This window comes from Aulonocara stuartgranti (assembly GCF_965226115.1).
Source record: "Aulonocara stuartgranti genome assembly, chromosome: 23".
Classification (NCBI taxonomy): Eukaryota; Metazoa; Chordata; class Actinopteri; order Cichliformes; family Cichlidae; genus Aulonocara; species Aulonocara stuartgranti.
Window position 1 is genome coordinate 7,217,501 of NC_138958.1, and position 16,904 is coordinate 7,234,404.

At 40.9% G+C, this 16,904-nt stretch overlaps 1 protein-coding gene across 2 annotated transcripts in view; it reads left to right on the plus strand.

Moving 5' to 3' along the window:
- The window catches only part of LOC309701027 (flavin-containing monooxygenase 5-like), an 18,418-nt gene extending 2,991 nt beyond the window's left edge, over positions 1 to 15,427 (plus strand). Inside the window, exons 1-11 of one of the 2 annotated variants that reach the window (XM_082524986.1) lie at positions 5,476 to 5,546; positions 8,014 to 8,152; positions 8,274 to 8,462; positions 8,559 to 8,724; positions 8,802 to 8,944; positions 9,161 to 9,357; positions 9,944 to 10,079; positions 10,177 to 10,396; positions 12,979 to 13,051; positions 13,235 to 13,487; positions 13,590 to 15,426. In XM_082524986.1, coding sequence (XP_082381112.1) covers positions 8,021 to 8,152; positions 8,274 to 8,462; positions 8,559 to 8,724; positions 8,802 to 8,944; positions 9,161 to 9,357; positions 9,944 to 10,079; positions 10,177 to 10,396; positions 12,979 to 13,051; positions 13,235 to 13,487; positions 13,590 to 13,736 — 1,656 coding nt within the window. In that variant the 5' untranslated portion in view covers positions 5,476 to 5,546; positions 8,014 to 8,020 and the 3' untranslated portion in view covers positions 13,737 to 15,426. Of the gene's footprint in view, positions 1 to 5,475; positions 5,547 to 8,013; positions 8,153 to 8,273; positions 8,463 to 8,558; positions 8,725 to 8,801; positions 8,945 to 9,160; positions 9,358 to 9,943; positions 10,080 to 10,176; positions 10,397 to 12,978; positions 13,052 to 13,234; positions 13,488 to 13,589 lie in introns of those variants that run through there. The other variant, XM_082524987.1, reaches the window with a different exon arrangement.
- Positions 15,428 to 16,904: the final 1,477 nt, after the last annotated feature.

A 16,904-nucleotide genomic window follows, 5' to 3' on the forward strand; every position in this document is an offset into this window, starting at 1 on the left:
GATTACAAGAAGGCCTATGACTCAATGCCCCACAGCTGGATACTGGAATGCCTAGAATTGTACAAGATCAATGGGACCCTAAGAGCCTTCATCAGGAACTCAATGGGGATGTGGCGTACAACACTAGAGGCCAACTCCAAGCCCATAGCACAAGTTACCATCAAGTGCGGGATCTACCAAGGAGATGCTCTGTCCCCACTGCTGTTCTGCATAGGCCTGAACCCCCTCAGTGAGATCATTAACAAGACTGGCTACGGATACCGACTACGGAACGGAGCAGTTGTCAGCCACCTCCTGTACATGGATGACATCAAGCTGTATGCCAAGAGTGAACGAGACATCGATTCACTGATCCACACTACCAGGCTATACAGCAATGACATTGGAATGTCGTTCGGACTGGAGAAGTGTAGTCGGATGGTAACAAAGAGAGGGAAGGTAGTCAGAACTGAGGGGATTGAACTACCAGAAGGCAACATTGCAGACATAGAGGACAGTTACAAGTACCTGGGGATCCCGCAGGCAAATGGGAACCATGAAGAGGCCGCTAGAAAGGCTGCAACCACCAAGTACCTGCAGAGGGTCAGGCAAGTCCTGAGGAGTCAGCTGAATGGTAAGAACAAGATCCGGGCCATCAACACATACGCCCTGCCCGTGATCAGGTACCCTGCTGGGGTAATAAGCTGGCCAAAGGAGGAGATAGAAGCCACTGACATAAAGACAAGAAAGCTCCTGACCATGCATGGAGGGTTTCACCCCAAGTCCAGCACCCTGAGGCTGTACGCTAAGCGGAAGGAAGGGGGCCGGGGACTGGTGAGTGTCAGCACCACAGTCCAGGATGAGACAATGAACATCCAAGAATACATTGGGAAGATGGCCCCAACTGACCGAGTGCTCAGTGAATACCTCAGGCAGCAGAAACCCAAGAAAGAGGAGGGAGACGAGGAACCATCATGGAAGGACAGGCCCCTGCACGGTATGTACCACCGGCAGATAGAGGAGGTGGCTGATATCCAGAAATCCTACCAGTGGCTGGACAAAGCTGGACTGAAAGACAGCACAGAGGCACTAATCATGGCAGCACAAGAACAAGCTCTGAGTACAAGATCCATAGAGGCTGGGGTCTATCACACCAGGCAAGACCCCAGGTGCAGGCTGTGTAAAGATGCCCCAGAGACTATCCAGCACATAACAGCAGGGTGCAAGATGCTAGCAGGCAAGGCATACATGGAACGCCATAACCAAGTGGCCGGCATAGTGTACAGGAACATCTGTGCCGAGTATAACCTGGAAGTCCCGAGGTCAAAATGGGAGATGCCCCCAAGGGTGGTGGAGAATGACCGAGCTAAGATCCTGTGGGACTTCCAGATACAGACGGACAAAATGGTGGTGGCTAACCAACCGGACATAGTGGTGGTAGACAAACAGAAGAAGACGGCCGTAGTGATCGATGTAGCGGTTCCGAATGACAGCAATATCAGGAAGAAGGAACACGAGAAGCTGGAGAAATACCAAGGGCTCAGAGAAGAGCTCGAGAGGATGTGGAGGGTGAAGGTAACGGTGGTCCCCGTGGTAATCGGAGCACTAGGTGCGGTGACTCCCAAGCTAGGCGAGTGGCTCCAGCAGATCCCGGGAAAAACATCGGAGATCTCTGTCCAGAAGAGCGCAGTCCTGGGAACAGCTAAGATACTGCGCAGGACCCTCAAGCTCCCAGGCCTCTGGTAGAGGACCCGAGCTTGAAGGATAAACCGCCCGCAGGGGCGTGCTGGGTGTTTTTTGGGTTTGTATATGTATATATATATATATATATATATATATATGTATGTATGTATATATATATATATATATATATATATATATATATATATATATATATATATATATATATACATACATACATACATACATATATATATGTATATATATATATATATATGCTTCCTAACCTGATGGTGTATCCAAAAACATGGAAAAGCTGAGGGAATTTAGATCAAAGTCTATCTAGTTAAATGTTTCTGTGGCTCAATTGGCTTGTAGGTTTTGTAGGTAAGCTATTATTTAAGTCGATGGTGTCTGAGGTGGAATGAGATATTTTTAGATGTGTTAGGCTATTTACATTTTTATATTGCTTTTTAGCTACCCTAACTTTCACAGGAGGCTTCTTTTTTTCCCCCAGGCCATCTACCCATTCATTTTCTGCTGCTTATAGAGATTAGGGTTGCAGGGGCAGGAGTCTAAGTAGAGAAGCCACTTCCTCCAGTTTCCCCACGGGGATACCGAGATATTCCCCGGCCAGCTGGGATATAAAATTTCTCCAGCATTTCCTGGTCTCCTCTTTTGGTCATTACCCAGAGCTCATAGCCCTAAGTGAGGGTGAAAAAAGTACAGACATTCTGTGCTTAAGCAGAAGCGCAGATACTAGTGTTGTAAAGTACTCTAGTAAAAGTTGAAAAACAAATTCAAATTCTTTACTCAAGTGAAAAAGGACAGGTTATGAAATGTACTCAGAGCAAGAAAGTAAAAAGTAGCTCTTTGGAGGAAGTTCCACCAGATATTTTTGTTTAAAGCTAATTAAACCTTGTGCTATATTCATGTAATAATAAAGTATTATCAGTAGGGGAATGCAATTTTTTTATTTCAGTCCAAATATTAATTCTAATAAATGTATTCAATTTGAATCTGGTAAGTAGAGCATGAGCAAAGAAAAAAAGGAAGGGAGATTCAGCCTGTGGGGAAACCTAAAAACAGTTTTGATAGCTTAGCATATTGCACCAGTCCAACACAGCGTTCTTTACTTTGAATCTATCACAGTACATGAAAGTAATCTGTTTATCTAACATTAACCTGCGATGTGTTAAAGCTAAAGTAACAAGCCTATTTTGAAAATGTAATGGATTGGATTTATATAGCGCTTTTCAAGGCACCCAAAGCGCTTTACAATGCCACTATTCATTCACTCTCACATTCACACACTGGTGGAGGCAAGCTACGGTTGTAGCCACAGCTGCCCTGGGGCAGACTGACAGAAGCGAGGCTGCCATATCGCGCCATCGGCCCCTCTGGCCAACACCAGGAGTAGAAAGTACAGCTATGTGTTTAAAATATTAAAAGTATAAGGAAAAAGTTTAAGGAAAAAAATACTGAAGTAAAGTACAGATACCTGAAAATTCTACTTAAGCACAGTAACAAAGTATTTGTACTTCATTACTTCCCACTTCTGAGGGTAGGAAGTAATGAATGGATCGACCAGTAAATCAACACAAAAACACATTTAGACTTTGTGGACAAACTCTCACCAAACCCTACAATATCCTTGAGAGGATGAAGAGCTGCCCAAGCATTCCATCACCAACAAAAAAACTGCAGTTCCTCTCCAAATTTGAGGTTGGATTAATGGCTCTTCTCTATTAACCTGTCATAGACCTTCCCAGGGTGATGTGATCCCCCTATAATTGAAGTATACCCTTGGGTGTCTTCTTAAAAATGACAACCATGACCCCAGTCTGTGTTCCTGATGTCTGCACAATGTTGAACATGCATGTCAACTAAAACAGAATAAGTATTCCTTACATTGCGCAATTTCATTCTCTATTGAAGTCAGCAGCATTCTAGGCTACATGTAATCCCCTTCCTGAGCCACCTGACAGTTTGCCAGAATCCCATAATAATAAAATTATTAATAATAATAATAATAATAACAACTTAGATTTGTGTTGCGCCTTTCAAGAAACTCAAGGACTCTTTACACAAGAGTATAGCAAGAAGTTAAAAAGGCTAGAGGCTTGTCTTGAGAAGTTTCTTGAAGGACTCCAGTGACGGGACATTGCAAATCTCATATGGTAGAGAGTTTCAGAGTGTGGGGGCTGCCACACTGAAAGATATTGAGGCCCATGGATGAGTACTGTAGCATCCAAGACTGTGTGGATGGTTGCAGCAGCTCAGAGAGATACTGAGGTGCCAGGGCATTGAGGGATTTGTAAGTAAGAAGAAGGATCTTGTAAGTCATGCGTGACTTAACCGGGAGCCAGTGGAGATTTGTGAGGGTGGGGGTGATACGTCTGAGTTTGGGACATACTGGAGTCTACTTTAGTGGAAATCCCAAACAGGATTGCTGCAACCCGGTGAACATGTCTTGATTAAGAATCTGACACCCAGGGGAAGACCAGCCAATCTGTTCCTGGGAGGACATTGTTCACATAGTAGTGAGCCCAGTGGGTTCTGACCTGCCAATCTATGAAGTGAAACCAGAAAGGGGAAAAGGACGCTCCAGAGGCCTGCACAGAAACTTCTTAATGCCCTGTGATCAATCGCCTGTTGAGACACAACTGGAGCCCCCAGAAGGGACCAAAGAAAACAGGAAAGGAGGCACCGGCCTGAAACGCAAATTCAGGAATCTGAGGAAGACAGTGGAGATGAGTATGAGCTACATTAATAACCACTCCAAGCTTCCACCGTGTCAATGGAAAGAAACGGCCTTCTTGGTGGATCAGAGATGGATATTGTACATAACTGCACACCAGCAGGAGGAAAATTTGAAAAGCCAGTTTTCGTAGTTTTCGAGTTCAGTGAGCCTAGTGAAAATCTGGACATAAACTTACATGCTTAAAACTTGCCTGATGGGAACCTACCGCATGCATACCTATCCTCAAATGCAGTGGCTGAACCTGAAAAGGCACCTGCCACAGAGAGCGAGAGAGGCACCCAGCAAGATGCATGACCTATGATAAGGGCAGCATTCCTTCCTTTTACAGTGTCCAGCCAGTATCCGTGTTGTTACCTGTGTGTCACGCTCCATTTCTCGTCCCATGGCTGCCACCCCTGCAGCCATACTTCCAGCCCTCCTTCATGTATGGACTCATGCAAGTCTGTGTGCAGACTGTTGCCATGAATAATTCATAGACTGTTCACAAACACCATTGCCATGGGCACTGAAAATGCTGTCTGCATAGTTAATTGCTCTTAATAACTCGTGGACTTTCCAAAGAATACCCATAGACTGTTTATGTGGTACTCTGTTACCAATTATGGATTGTGGTCTGTGTCTTTAAACTGTGACCCCTGACCTTTGTTCGTGTGCAAGCTGGCAGAACAAGAGCTTCAGTGTCAATTTCATGAGAGACTAGTAAAAAAAAGAGAGCGAGAGAAAGTAGAAACATTTGTGAGAAGATTTTGCAATTGTTTAATGTCGAGACAGCATCTATTTTGTTGGGAAGCGTGCAAGAAGATAAAATAACAACAAATTTTAACACATTTTTTAATAAAAACAGTATTAATATTCTGTGATTTATCTAAGGAGGTTACACAGGTATAGGACATGTTTTATAAGATACGTTTGAGAATTATTTTTAAAGTAAACTTTGTTTATTTCCTCCCTTACTGTTAAATATTAAGTGTTATCTGTGATCTACGAAGTGGTCTGAATCGGGTCACTTGAGATTGATTGCTTTTGTCTCCACCCATTTAGCTGGGGGAAATCCTCATTCGAGTAAAAGTTCTCAGTGAGGAAGCACCAGCTTGTCACTTTTGTGGTTATTTCTCCCTTGCAGGTATGCTTACAGTGTTGAGTGTTACTAAAATGAGTTATGGAGGGAAAAAAAGGTGCATGTTAATACTATTCCAAGTATGAAAAGAATATGTATATTAGTTAGAAAGTTTTGCAATGTGTGAGCAAACTCCCAGCAATGGGTTAAATACAGCCTGTGATAGAGCTGTAATGTACGAGTGTAAACCCATTAATCTAGTTAATTCTAAATTGTTTATATGTTTGAGATATATCATTTGAGTAAAAGTTTTCAGTGAGGAAACACCCGCTTGTTACATTTGGGATCATTCAGGGGTGTAACATGAGACCCAAGCTTTTTACTCTCAGATTCCACAGAGGGTGGGTCAAGAGTGTCATGGGGGTAGGAATCTGAAAGAAGCCTTCTGCCTTTCTTGGCAAAGAATACAGAAAGAAGTGAGTTCTCGCCAGAAATGAGGCAACTGTTGTTAGCTGGCTTTATATAAATGAAATAAAATTAAAATGATTTGAACTGGAAGCTAACTGACAAAACAAGCAGAAGCTGGATTTAGTTTGGGAGGAAAAAGGAAGAAAAAAAGAAGAAAATTAATTATATCTGGAAACTGTGTGCGAGCGTGGGAACACAGAAAACAGAGATCTCAAGCGGGCAGGTCCCAAGGATTTAGGATAGGGTAAGACAAATGGGACCTGTGGAGAGTGCCAAGCCAGACAGGAGTTTGGCAACATAGATAAATTCCTTGTGGAGACTGGTCATGTGGCCAATGGTGGAGGCTGAGATGGTTGTATCATTTGCAGGGGTAGATGATTTATACATGAATGAGACACAAGTGAGAATAATCCAAATAATTCCAAAGGAGCAAGTAAAAGTAATGCAAGATACTCAGGAACTAACCAAAACATGGAGACTAGACTTTCACTGGACATAGAGGCAGGTAATCAGGCATTAACAGAAAGACAAGAGGGAGCTGAAATCACTGCAAACAATAAAAATCAAGACATAAACCAGAACACACAATCTTAAAATCAGACTCATCACTTAAATATCCATCAAGGAAAACAGAAACAGATTCAATTATATCAAAAGAAATAACACAAAACTGCTGGAAAAACTAGATGAATCAAAACAGGAATCCAGATTTCCAATAAAAAAGAATCAAAACTACAGATACTAGGGAAAAAACACTCAAAACTCAAACACCACAAAATAGCCAAGGACTGAAACATTGGGGGCATTTGAATACTGCAAAGTCTGTTTGCCAAATTTCAGAGAGCTAAAGATAAAAAAGAACATAAGGTTGGTAATCTGCTTCTCAAGGGTTCGAATCTGCAGCATGTTTACTTACAAAAGAAAGAGAGAAGCCAAAGCATAGATACTGAGTCAAACCTATCAATGCCTCCAAACACAAAAATCGATTGGTCTGATAAGGAAATGCTGACATTTGTGTTTCAAAGCTGAAAACCCCCCCAAAGCAAATACTTTATAAAAATGTGCAGAAGCCCCTGGTCACGTAGAGTGTTTGGAGTGCCTGTGTCTCACTCTTCATATGTTTAGATTTTTGCCTTTCTTCAACATGAAAACAAACATGATGAAAAGACATTTTATGTGGTTTATAGACTGCCTGTGCAAATTAGATCAATATTCAGATTGATTCTTGCCTGAACTTTTACGTAAGTGTTATTTTCATGTAAGATATATTTTAAGTGTACAAAGAGCAGGTAAGGTCAAACTACTGTTTTTGCTTTTCAAACTATTTTTTAAAGACACTTATTGAACTTATTGATCAAGAAGAACTCTCTCGTAATATCTTTCCTGACATTTATCCTCCTCGTTTTCAGGACCTATATTTTAAGTTATATTTTAATCAAGGTATTCCATTTACACGGCACACAGTTTTGCATTCTTCTTTACATTCTTAATGGTTCTAAATAGCATCATAAAAGCAATGCAGAAACGATCTTCTTAAGAGTATTTCTTAACTTATTGACTTGTTTTGGGACTTTTGAGCTGATCAATCATCCGCCTTTCATGTTTGCGTGTTTGTTAAAATCTGACTGAGTATTTAAACTGGAGGACAGGATCACTCATTTCATCTCGCTCTATACAGAAGAGGTAAGGCTGACACAGGGCTCGTGTTTATGGTAATATGACTTTTAAATGCAATCGGTTACAGACTGTAAGATATGCTCTAAGACGTACGGCTTCATTATCTGTGTAATCTATCTGTAACAGGAGTTATCTGACTTTCGTAAAATTTTAAATGTGTAGAGTTACATGAATATTACGGCAAGTAAATGTGCAACTGTATAAGCAATGCAATACATGTTGCAATGGAAACAACCAATAAGGTTTCCCTTTTTCTTTACAAAAGCTTTCGGTATTGAGTTTCACTGCAACTTTGTCTCTTCCTGTACGATATCGTACTATACGGTGTCTTGTTTAACTTTAATTTTCCCTTTTTTCTCCTTTGATAAATATTTTTCTCCTGTTGCAGATCCATCATGGTTCACAAAGTAGCAGTGATCGGGGCAGGACCCTGTGGTCTGACCAGCGTAAAGGCTTGTCTGGATGAGGGCATGGAGCCAACCTGCTTTGAAAGCAGTGATGACATGGGTGGACTGTGGAAATTCAAGGCAAGACTTTAGTCTAGAGAAAGATTCACTACTGACTGTGACTATTTTTCATATAAAATTTAATGTACAATTTTAAACTATTATTTCTTAACATCTGTTGTCTGGAACGTCTTCTCTGCAGGAAGTGTCAGAACCAAACAGAGCTAGTATCTATCGTTCCCTTACTATCAATGTGTGGAAGGAGATGATGTGCTACAGTGACTACCCAATCCCTGCAGACTACCCCAACTACATGCACCACTCTAAAATCTTGAACTACTTCAGAATGTATGCAGACCACTTTAAACTACTGCAATACATTCGCTTCCAGGTAGCAAGATAGAAAGAAGAGCGATCAATTTTATTATACCCTATATTAATATTTATATGTATAAACTGACCTGCTATTATATTTATTGTATCTTAGACCAAAGTCAAGAGTGTGAAACAGAGACCGGACTTTTCTCGCACTGGTCAGTGGGATGTGGTGACTGAGACTAGAGATGGATACGAGGAGAACCACATTTTTGATGCCATTATCTGCTGCACTGGTCACTTCAACTATCCTAACCTGCCACTCAAAGACTTCCCAGGTGAGTGAATATCTGTACCACCACATGATAAATGTTAAAACATGACTGTATAAAAATTCCACTCTGTTGTCTGAAAGGAATTGAGACATTTGAAGGAAAATACTCCCATAGCTGGGACTACAAGGGGCCTGAAGACATGCATGGGAAGAGAGTTGTGGTCATCGGCATCGGCAACTCAGGAGGTGACATCGCGGTGGAGGGCAGCAGAGTTGCAGAGCAGGTTGGTAGTGCTCTCTAAGTGCTCAGCTTTCTTCCTAACATTTTAGTGTCCCTTTTTTTGTCTGATAGTGTGCCAATCTGGTTTGATGTGCCTTTTGCATCCTCATTCCTCAAGCTTTACCTCCTAAAATAAAGAGTACAAGGATGCCCTTCATCCCGTGAGATAAGACAATTTCACGTTAGTGTTACTTCTTTCTTTCTGTGTCTTGTCTTACAGATGTATCTGAGCACTCGTAGTGGTGCTTGGGTCATTCGTCAGGTTTCTGACAATGGTCTTCCAGTGGACAGGTTCAACACACGCTTTGTCCATATCATGTTCAGGCTGTTGCCAATGAGATTTCTCAACTGGCTTGGTGAGAAAAAGCTCAACTCCATGTATGATCACGCCATGTATGGCCTCAAACCCAAACACAGGTGGGATATGTAAATTCTTCCCTAACGCCACGGTTTCGCTGAATGCAATCTATCACATATAAGCTGATTGTCTCATCTTGTTTGCTAAACTGTTCACCATACCAAAATTGTCCATAGACTGTGTATCTGCTATGACGTGAACACTATTTAAATCATAATTTGTCTATTGGGCATGTGGGCAATCGTGGCTCAAGAGTTGGGAGTTTGCCTCGTAATCGGAAGGCTGCCGGTTCAAGACCCGGCTTGGACAGTCTCGGTCGTTGTGTCCTTGGGCAAGATACTTCACCCGTTGCCTACTGGTGGTGGTCAGAGGGCCCGGTAGCGCCAGTGTCCGGCAGCCTCGCCTCTGTCAGTGCGCCCCAGGGTGGCTGTAGCTACAATGTAGCTTGCCATCACCAGTGGGTGAATGTGTGTATGAATGGGTGAATGACTGGATGTGTAAAGCGCTTTGGGGTCCTTAGGGACTAGTAAAGCGCTATATAAATGCAGGGCATTTACCATGTAGTTTACCACGTAGTTATCAGAATATATTATTATATATGAATTTTACATGTCTGTCTTTCCTCTGCTGCCCTCACCTCATCAGGCTCTTCAGCCAGATCCCAGTGATCAATGACGATCTGCCCTTCCGGATTTTGTCTGGGTCGGTCATCGTCAAACCAAACATAAAAGAGATCCGTGGTTCCACTGTGGTGTTTGATGATGGCAGTACTGCAGAAAATGTCAGAGAACCAAATTATCTGATGTGCTTTAAATATTCCAGTTCTTAATGTCATTAAAAACAATTTCAGCTCTTCTTTCTTGTCCTCTTTATTACAGGTGGACCTGATTGTGTTTGCCACAGGATATAACTACGATTTCCCCTACTTGCCAAAAAATGCCATATACAAGTCTGGGCACCGTATTGGACTATACAAACATGTTTTTCCTCCAATCCTAGAGCAGCCTACCCTAGCTATTGTGGGTTTTATCCATTCTGACGGAGCCATCATGCCTCAAGCTGAAATGCAGGCCCGTTTTGTCACTCGTGTCTTCAAAGGTAAGGAATTTCCAATAAAAGAAAATTTAAAAACTGAGGTGAAATAAAATCTTTTACAGTAAAATATCAAATACATTGCATTTTACTAATGATTGACGCTGTGTTGTCTTCGTAGCGCTTGTTAAAAATAACACAGCATCCACTTATGCTTTGCGAGCTACCGCTCCAAACATTTTATTAACATCCTTATACCACACCACAGACCAGTCTTCTTTTATGCGCTCTCCCTGGAGGCATTCATGACCTCCTCAATACAGGTTCTGAAACAACTTCACTTTTCTTCACAGTTTCATGTCCATCTAGTAGTTTCAAATCAGACACCGTCTCTGCATGTGACACATCAACATTTTCATCTTCCTCACCACATTGTTCCTCCTGAAATGTCTCTTTAGTCTTCAGTAAGTTGCGATGGTTCCTTCTGAGCACATGATCTTCTTCAGTTCTTACGTTCTTACATATGATCTTGGACCTGCTTCCTGAAGAACAATGGCTTTCCTGTTCCATGCATTCTGATCTTGGATTCTCACTACATCATCCTTTGCAAGCAATCCAAGTGCTCTTGTTCCCTTGTCATATTGCTGTTTTTGTTTCCATTTCAGATGCTCTTGCTTTTTATAATTTCTTCACTCTGCTTGCTCTCTGCATAGCAGGGCAAAGTTGTGTGTAGCTTACGACTCGTCAGCAGTTCTGCAGGGGATAAACCACAGTCAAGAGGAGCAGCCCTGTAGCTCAGCAGAGCTAAATAAGGATCTGATTGACTGTCTGTAGCCTTCTTCAGAAGCTGCTTGATGATATGCACTCCTTTTTCAGCCTGTGGATGTTGAGGACTTGATGTGACATGTTTAAAGCCATATTCTCTTGCGAAATTCTGCCATTCTTTGCAATTATAGCAAGGACCATTGTCACAAATGACAGTTTCTGGTATTCCATGCCTGGCAAAGATGGACTTCACATGTGTGATCACATTATTAGCAGTAGTACTTGTAAGTAGAGCAATCTCAGGAAAGTTAGAGTAATAATCTATAACCAACAGATAGTCTTTCCCATTAAAATGAAATAAATCTGTTCCTACTTTCCTCCACGGTGCTGTAGGACGTTCAGGAATCATCATGGGTTCCCTTGCCTGTCTGCTCTGAAACTTCTTACATGTTTCACACTTTCCGATCATGTTCTCAATGTCTTTATTAATACCAGGCCAGTACACAGCATCTCTAGCCCTCCTTTTACACTTTTCTATTCCCAGGTGTCCCTCACGTATTCTTTGAAGTACCACCTGTCTCAGACTACCGGTATGTGGTATCACGATCCTATTGCCTCTCAACAGCAGTCCATTTACCACGCTAAGCTCTGATCTAACATGATAATACTTTGAACAGGACTCTTTGGGTCAGTCTCCTTGGATATTTTCCATCACTGTTTGCAGCTCCCTGTCTGCAGCTGTCTCCTCACATACTTGTTTTATCTTTGCGTCAGACACTGGCAGAGACTCCACTATCATATTAACATGATCATCTACTTCTTTCTCAGTGGAGCTTGCGTGACACACCTGTGATGCTCGTGACAGTGCATCTGCTAAAGCTAAATACTTGCCTGGTGTGTATATCAAGTCAAAACTATACCTCTGCAGTTTCATCATGAGACGCTGAATCCTCGGCGACATCTCATTCAGATTTTTCTTAATGACTGACACAAGAGGACAATGATCTGTCTCAACTGTAAAGGTAGAAAGACCATAAACATAACAGTGAAAAATATCAAGTCTATATGCCAGCCCAAGACATTCTTTCTCAATCTGAGCATATTTGGTTTCAGCCTTAGTCATGGATCTAGAAGCATAAACAATTGGTTTCCAGCTCCCCTCTTCAGCTTGAGGTAAAACAGCTCCAAGCCCATTCTTTGAGGCATCTGTTGAGATTTTCAGACTCTTAGTTGGATCATAATATGCAAGCACTGGGCGCGTTGTCAGTGTGGTCTTTAAATCATTCCATTCTTGTTCATGCCTCGCTGTCCATTTAAATTCCATGGAATCACGAAGTAACTCCCTTAGTGCTGATGTTCTCACTGACAAGTTAGGTATGAATTTTCCAACAAAGTTGATCATTCCCATCACTCTGAGCACACCTCTCTTATCTGTTGGGTGTGGTATGGTTGCAATGGCTTTTATTTTTCTTTCATCTGGCTCAAGACCTCCAGCAGAGAATTTGTCTCCCAAAAATGTTATTTCCTTTACACCAAAATGACAATGCTTCCGGTGGCTTCAAATTTCCATCTCAAACAGAACTTTGAACTGCTATCGCTTCCACACTCTCGCTTTTACTCCTGGTACTATTTCTTGTCTTCATAGGGCTTGTTAAAAATAACACAGCATCCACTTATGCTTTGCGAGCTACCGCTCCAAAACATTTTATTAACATCCTTATGCCACGCCACAGACTAGTCTTCTTTTATGTGCTACCCCTGGAGGCATTCATGAGCTTTCTTAAATACAGTGCCCCCTGCTGGTAAACCTTATCATTACATCAACATCTACATATCAACACAGTCACTATCTTTACTCTTGCTTTCTCTCTTTTGCTCTTCAGGACATAAGAAACTGCCCTCAAACCAGGCCATGATCAAAGCTGTTGAGAATGACACCAAGAAGATTGCAAAAAAGTATTTAAAAACTAATTTTCCCCTCTTAGATTTAGTAATAATAAGAATATTTTTTGCAAATCATTTACCAAAAAAGTGAAGAAATCATTTAAACCTTTCAACCCTTCCTTGTTTAAAACTAGGTGTGTGGGTCTAATATTCTATTGGTTAACTTATTTGTTTTTTGACTTATCCTCTTTACAGCTACGTTGTGTCAAAGTTAACACCTCTGCAGGTGGACTTTGTTGAGCACATGGACGACTTAGCAAAGGACATTGGAGTGCAACCAAATCTCCTCTGGCTCTTCCTCACAGACTTCCCTCTATTTAAGAAAGTTCTGTGGGGGCCTGTTACAGCCTACCAGTACCGGTTGATGGGACCAGGAAAATGGGAGGGGGCACGCAAGGCAATCTTCACTCAGTATGACCGCATGTACCAACCTCTAAAAACTAGACAGGTCTGAAAAAAGCGTTTATTTTGCATACTCTGAGTTTTGCTGTATGCACCGGTCAGCCAATCAAAGATGCATTCTTATAATCTTTTCATATGTCTCCTCCAGCTGAATGCACAACAGAGTTCAACGACAGGTTTCCTGATCAAGCTTAGCTTGACATTCATGGCTGGAGGAGCTGCAATCTACTACATCCACCGCAACCCAACCACCATCTCCACCCTCGTGTCCAAGCTGCGTCCACAATCAGTCTGATTGAATGAGAAACCCAGCACCAGTATCTCATCTTGCACCTCCTTTGATACTTAGGGTTTCAAAATAATTTGAGAAATAACAGTGAAGCTATTAAGAGACAATACCAGTCACTAATTCCCATAGTTAGTAACACTACACTGAAAACAATGACAGAGGCTTGACTTGGATTTGACATGTTGCATAAAATACCATTATAAGAAGATCTGTTAATGTCATATACTGACTCATTTAAGTACTGTAACCATTTCTAGGGTAACATATAATTAGGATCCTATGATTACTTATTTCTTTGATATGCTAAGAGGTTATACACTGTAAGATATTACAGCAGATTATCATGTTTTCTGTCAGCAGTATATTACATTATTAAAGACTTTAAAAGCTGTACTGAATAATTTATAAATATTCAGTATGTGCTCCGAATTGTTTGTTTTATTTATTAATTTATACGTTCTGTTTTTGATGTCTCTTGGCCTGTTGTATGAGGTTTAACAATATCAGTCTCTGTGAATCTGTTCACTTAACTTCTTATCAAATACAAGGTCAAGGGGTCATCGACACACTTGGTGTATGTGAGACAATGAAATAAGATAAACTTCTGTCAGTGCGTCCCAGGGTGGCTGTGGCTACAATGTAGCTTGCCATCACCAGTGTGTGAATGTGTGTGTGAATGGGTGGATGACTGGATGTGTAAAGCGCTTTGGGGTCAATAGGGACTAGTAAGACGCTATACAAATATCGCGATGGGCGTAGCTCAAGAGTTGGGAGTTCGCCTTGTAATTGGGAGGCTGCCGGTTTGAGCCCCGGCTTGGACAGTCGCTGTGTCCTTGGGCAAGACACTTCACCCGTTGCCTACTGGTGGTGGTCAGAGGGCCTGGCGGTGCCAGTGTCCGGCAGCCTCGCCTCTGTCAGTGTGCCCCAGGGTGGCTGTGACTACAATGTAGCTTGCCATCACCAGTGTGTGAATGGGTGGATGACTGGATTTGTAAAGCGCTTTGGGGTCCCTAGGGACTAGTAAAGCGCTATACAAATACTTACCATTTACCATATAAAAGATGTGGTCAAATCATTGTAATTTTGTCATTAAACTACCTCAGAGCTGTTTGACTGAGAGAAGGCAAAAATACTTTTAACTAATATTTAACTAATATTGATGACCTTTATTACATTTTCTGTTAGTTATCTAAAAGATATAGTTTGGAAAATATTTTAGAAGTCCCTGTCCATGAATGTTGTTTTCTGCTAGAGAAAGTAGTTAAAAAAAAATAAAAGACCAATGATAAGTTTATTTATTACACTGTCAGAATCAGAAAGACATATCTTCATTGATACGAAGACATGTCTTTTACATTCTGCCCACTGGAGGCGTTGTTCTACAGCGCAGTCATGACTGTTGCAGGGACAAACACAAACATCTGCAGGTGCAATATCAAACTGTAATCTGGGTATAGTTTTACAAGGATGATGATTTTGTTAATAACTCTGTAAGTGATTATGGTTTTTGTAATTGTTTCAACTGTTTACACCTTTGGACAGTGTTGGGGAGTAACAGAATACATGTACCGCCGTTACGTATTTAAAATAAAAAGTATGAGTAACTGTATTCCGTTACAGTTACCGTTTAAAAAGGTGGTATTTAGAATACAGTTACTTTGTTGAAATAAATGGATTACTTTATTATTTTCCTGTTTCATATTGTGGCGGGTCAGGCCGGTTTGGGTTTTTTTTTTTTTTTTTTTGCCTGTTTGGGTTTTGTTTGACAGCTATGTTCTGTTGTTCCAGGCAGCAGCGTTATGGTTGCCATGGTGACGCGCTCTCTCTGCGAGCGCTTTTGTTGTTGTTGTTGTTGTTGTTGTTGTGCTAAGCTAATAGGCTTAAAAAAATGTAGCCTAATGGTATGGGGCACCGTTTGTAAAGTGAAACATGCTGAAATTAACGGCAACATTTTTCCACATTTAGCTCAAAACAAGTCCTTTTTTACAAAATTTAGTAAAATATTTGTAACTTTTCATATTTAAAACAGAATTTTAAATGTTAAATATTCAATCTAAATGTTAAATCTAAATATTATATTTATATCTAAATGTTAAATGTTAAATCTAAATATTATATTTAAATCTAAATCTAAATTTTAATTCTATATATTATATTTAAATCTAAATGCTAAATCTAAATATTATATTTAAATCTAAATCTAAATGTTAAATCTAAATGTTTAGGCTAACATGCAAATTTATTGCACGGATCAGCGGAAATACCAAAATAAAAGCTTTCCGAAAACCTCCGGTGCAAAAGTGTGCCGGTAGTGGTCAGACACGGTCTCACTCCCTAAGCGTAATAATTTTCGCTAGGTGACAAATTGTCAACATTTTATGCTTTCGGGTACACAACACATTCCTAAATGATGGCATCGAAAACAGGAGAGCACATGAGAACCGTTTGGACTCAATCTACACATGTTCGATCATTTTCTAAAAATCGCTTTGGAAAACACTATTTTACGTAATTTAACTGCTAGTTAAGGTTAGGAATGAGGTTATGGTTAAGGTTAGGTTTAGGGCTGGAACACATGGCTGGAACGACTATTATGGCGGGACCTTCATTCCACTGGAATTCAGCCATAACCCGGCACAGACCACGAGAAAGCACGTCCGGCAATTTAGCTGAAAACATCGGAAGATCCATTTTGTCGGCCATCCAAAGGTTCAGCAGTAGTGCACTCTTAGCAGCTGCAGTCTCCACTTCACAATCACTGCAGCACATGTCCAGCGATTTTGCTGGACATGGTCGTAGGCAAGAAGTGAAGCAGCACATGGCGAGGAGAAGTGAGGGGGAGAGCAGACACAATTTTGCACCGGAGGTTTTCGGGAAGCTTTTATTTTGGTATTTCCGTTGATCCGTACAATAAATTTGCATGTTAGCCTAAATATTTAGTTTTCTGTAACATTTAGATTTAACATTTAGCATTTAAATATAATGTTTAGATTTAATATTTAACATTTAGATTTAATATTTAACATTTGATGAAAAGTTACAAATATTTTACTAAATGTTGTAAAAAATTACTCGAAAAAACATGTTTTTGTAAGGTTTGAGCTAAATGTGGAAAAATGTTGCCGTTAATTTCAGCATGGTTCACTTTACAAACGGCGCCCCATATTATGGCAG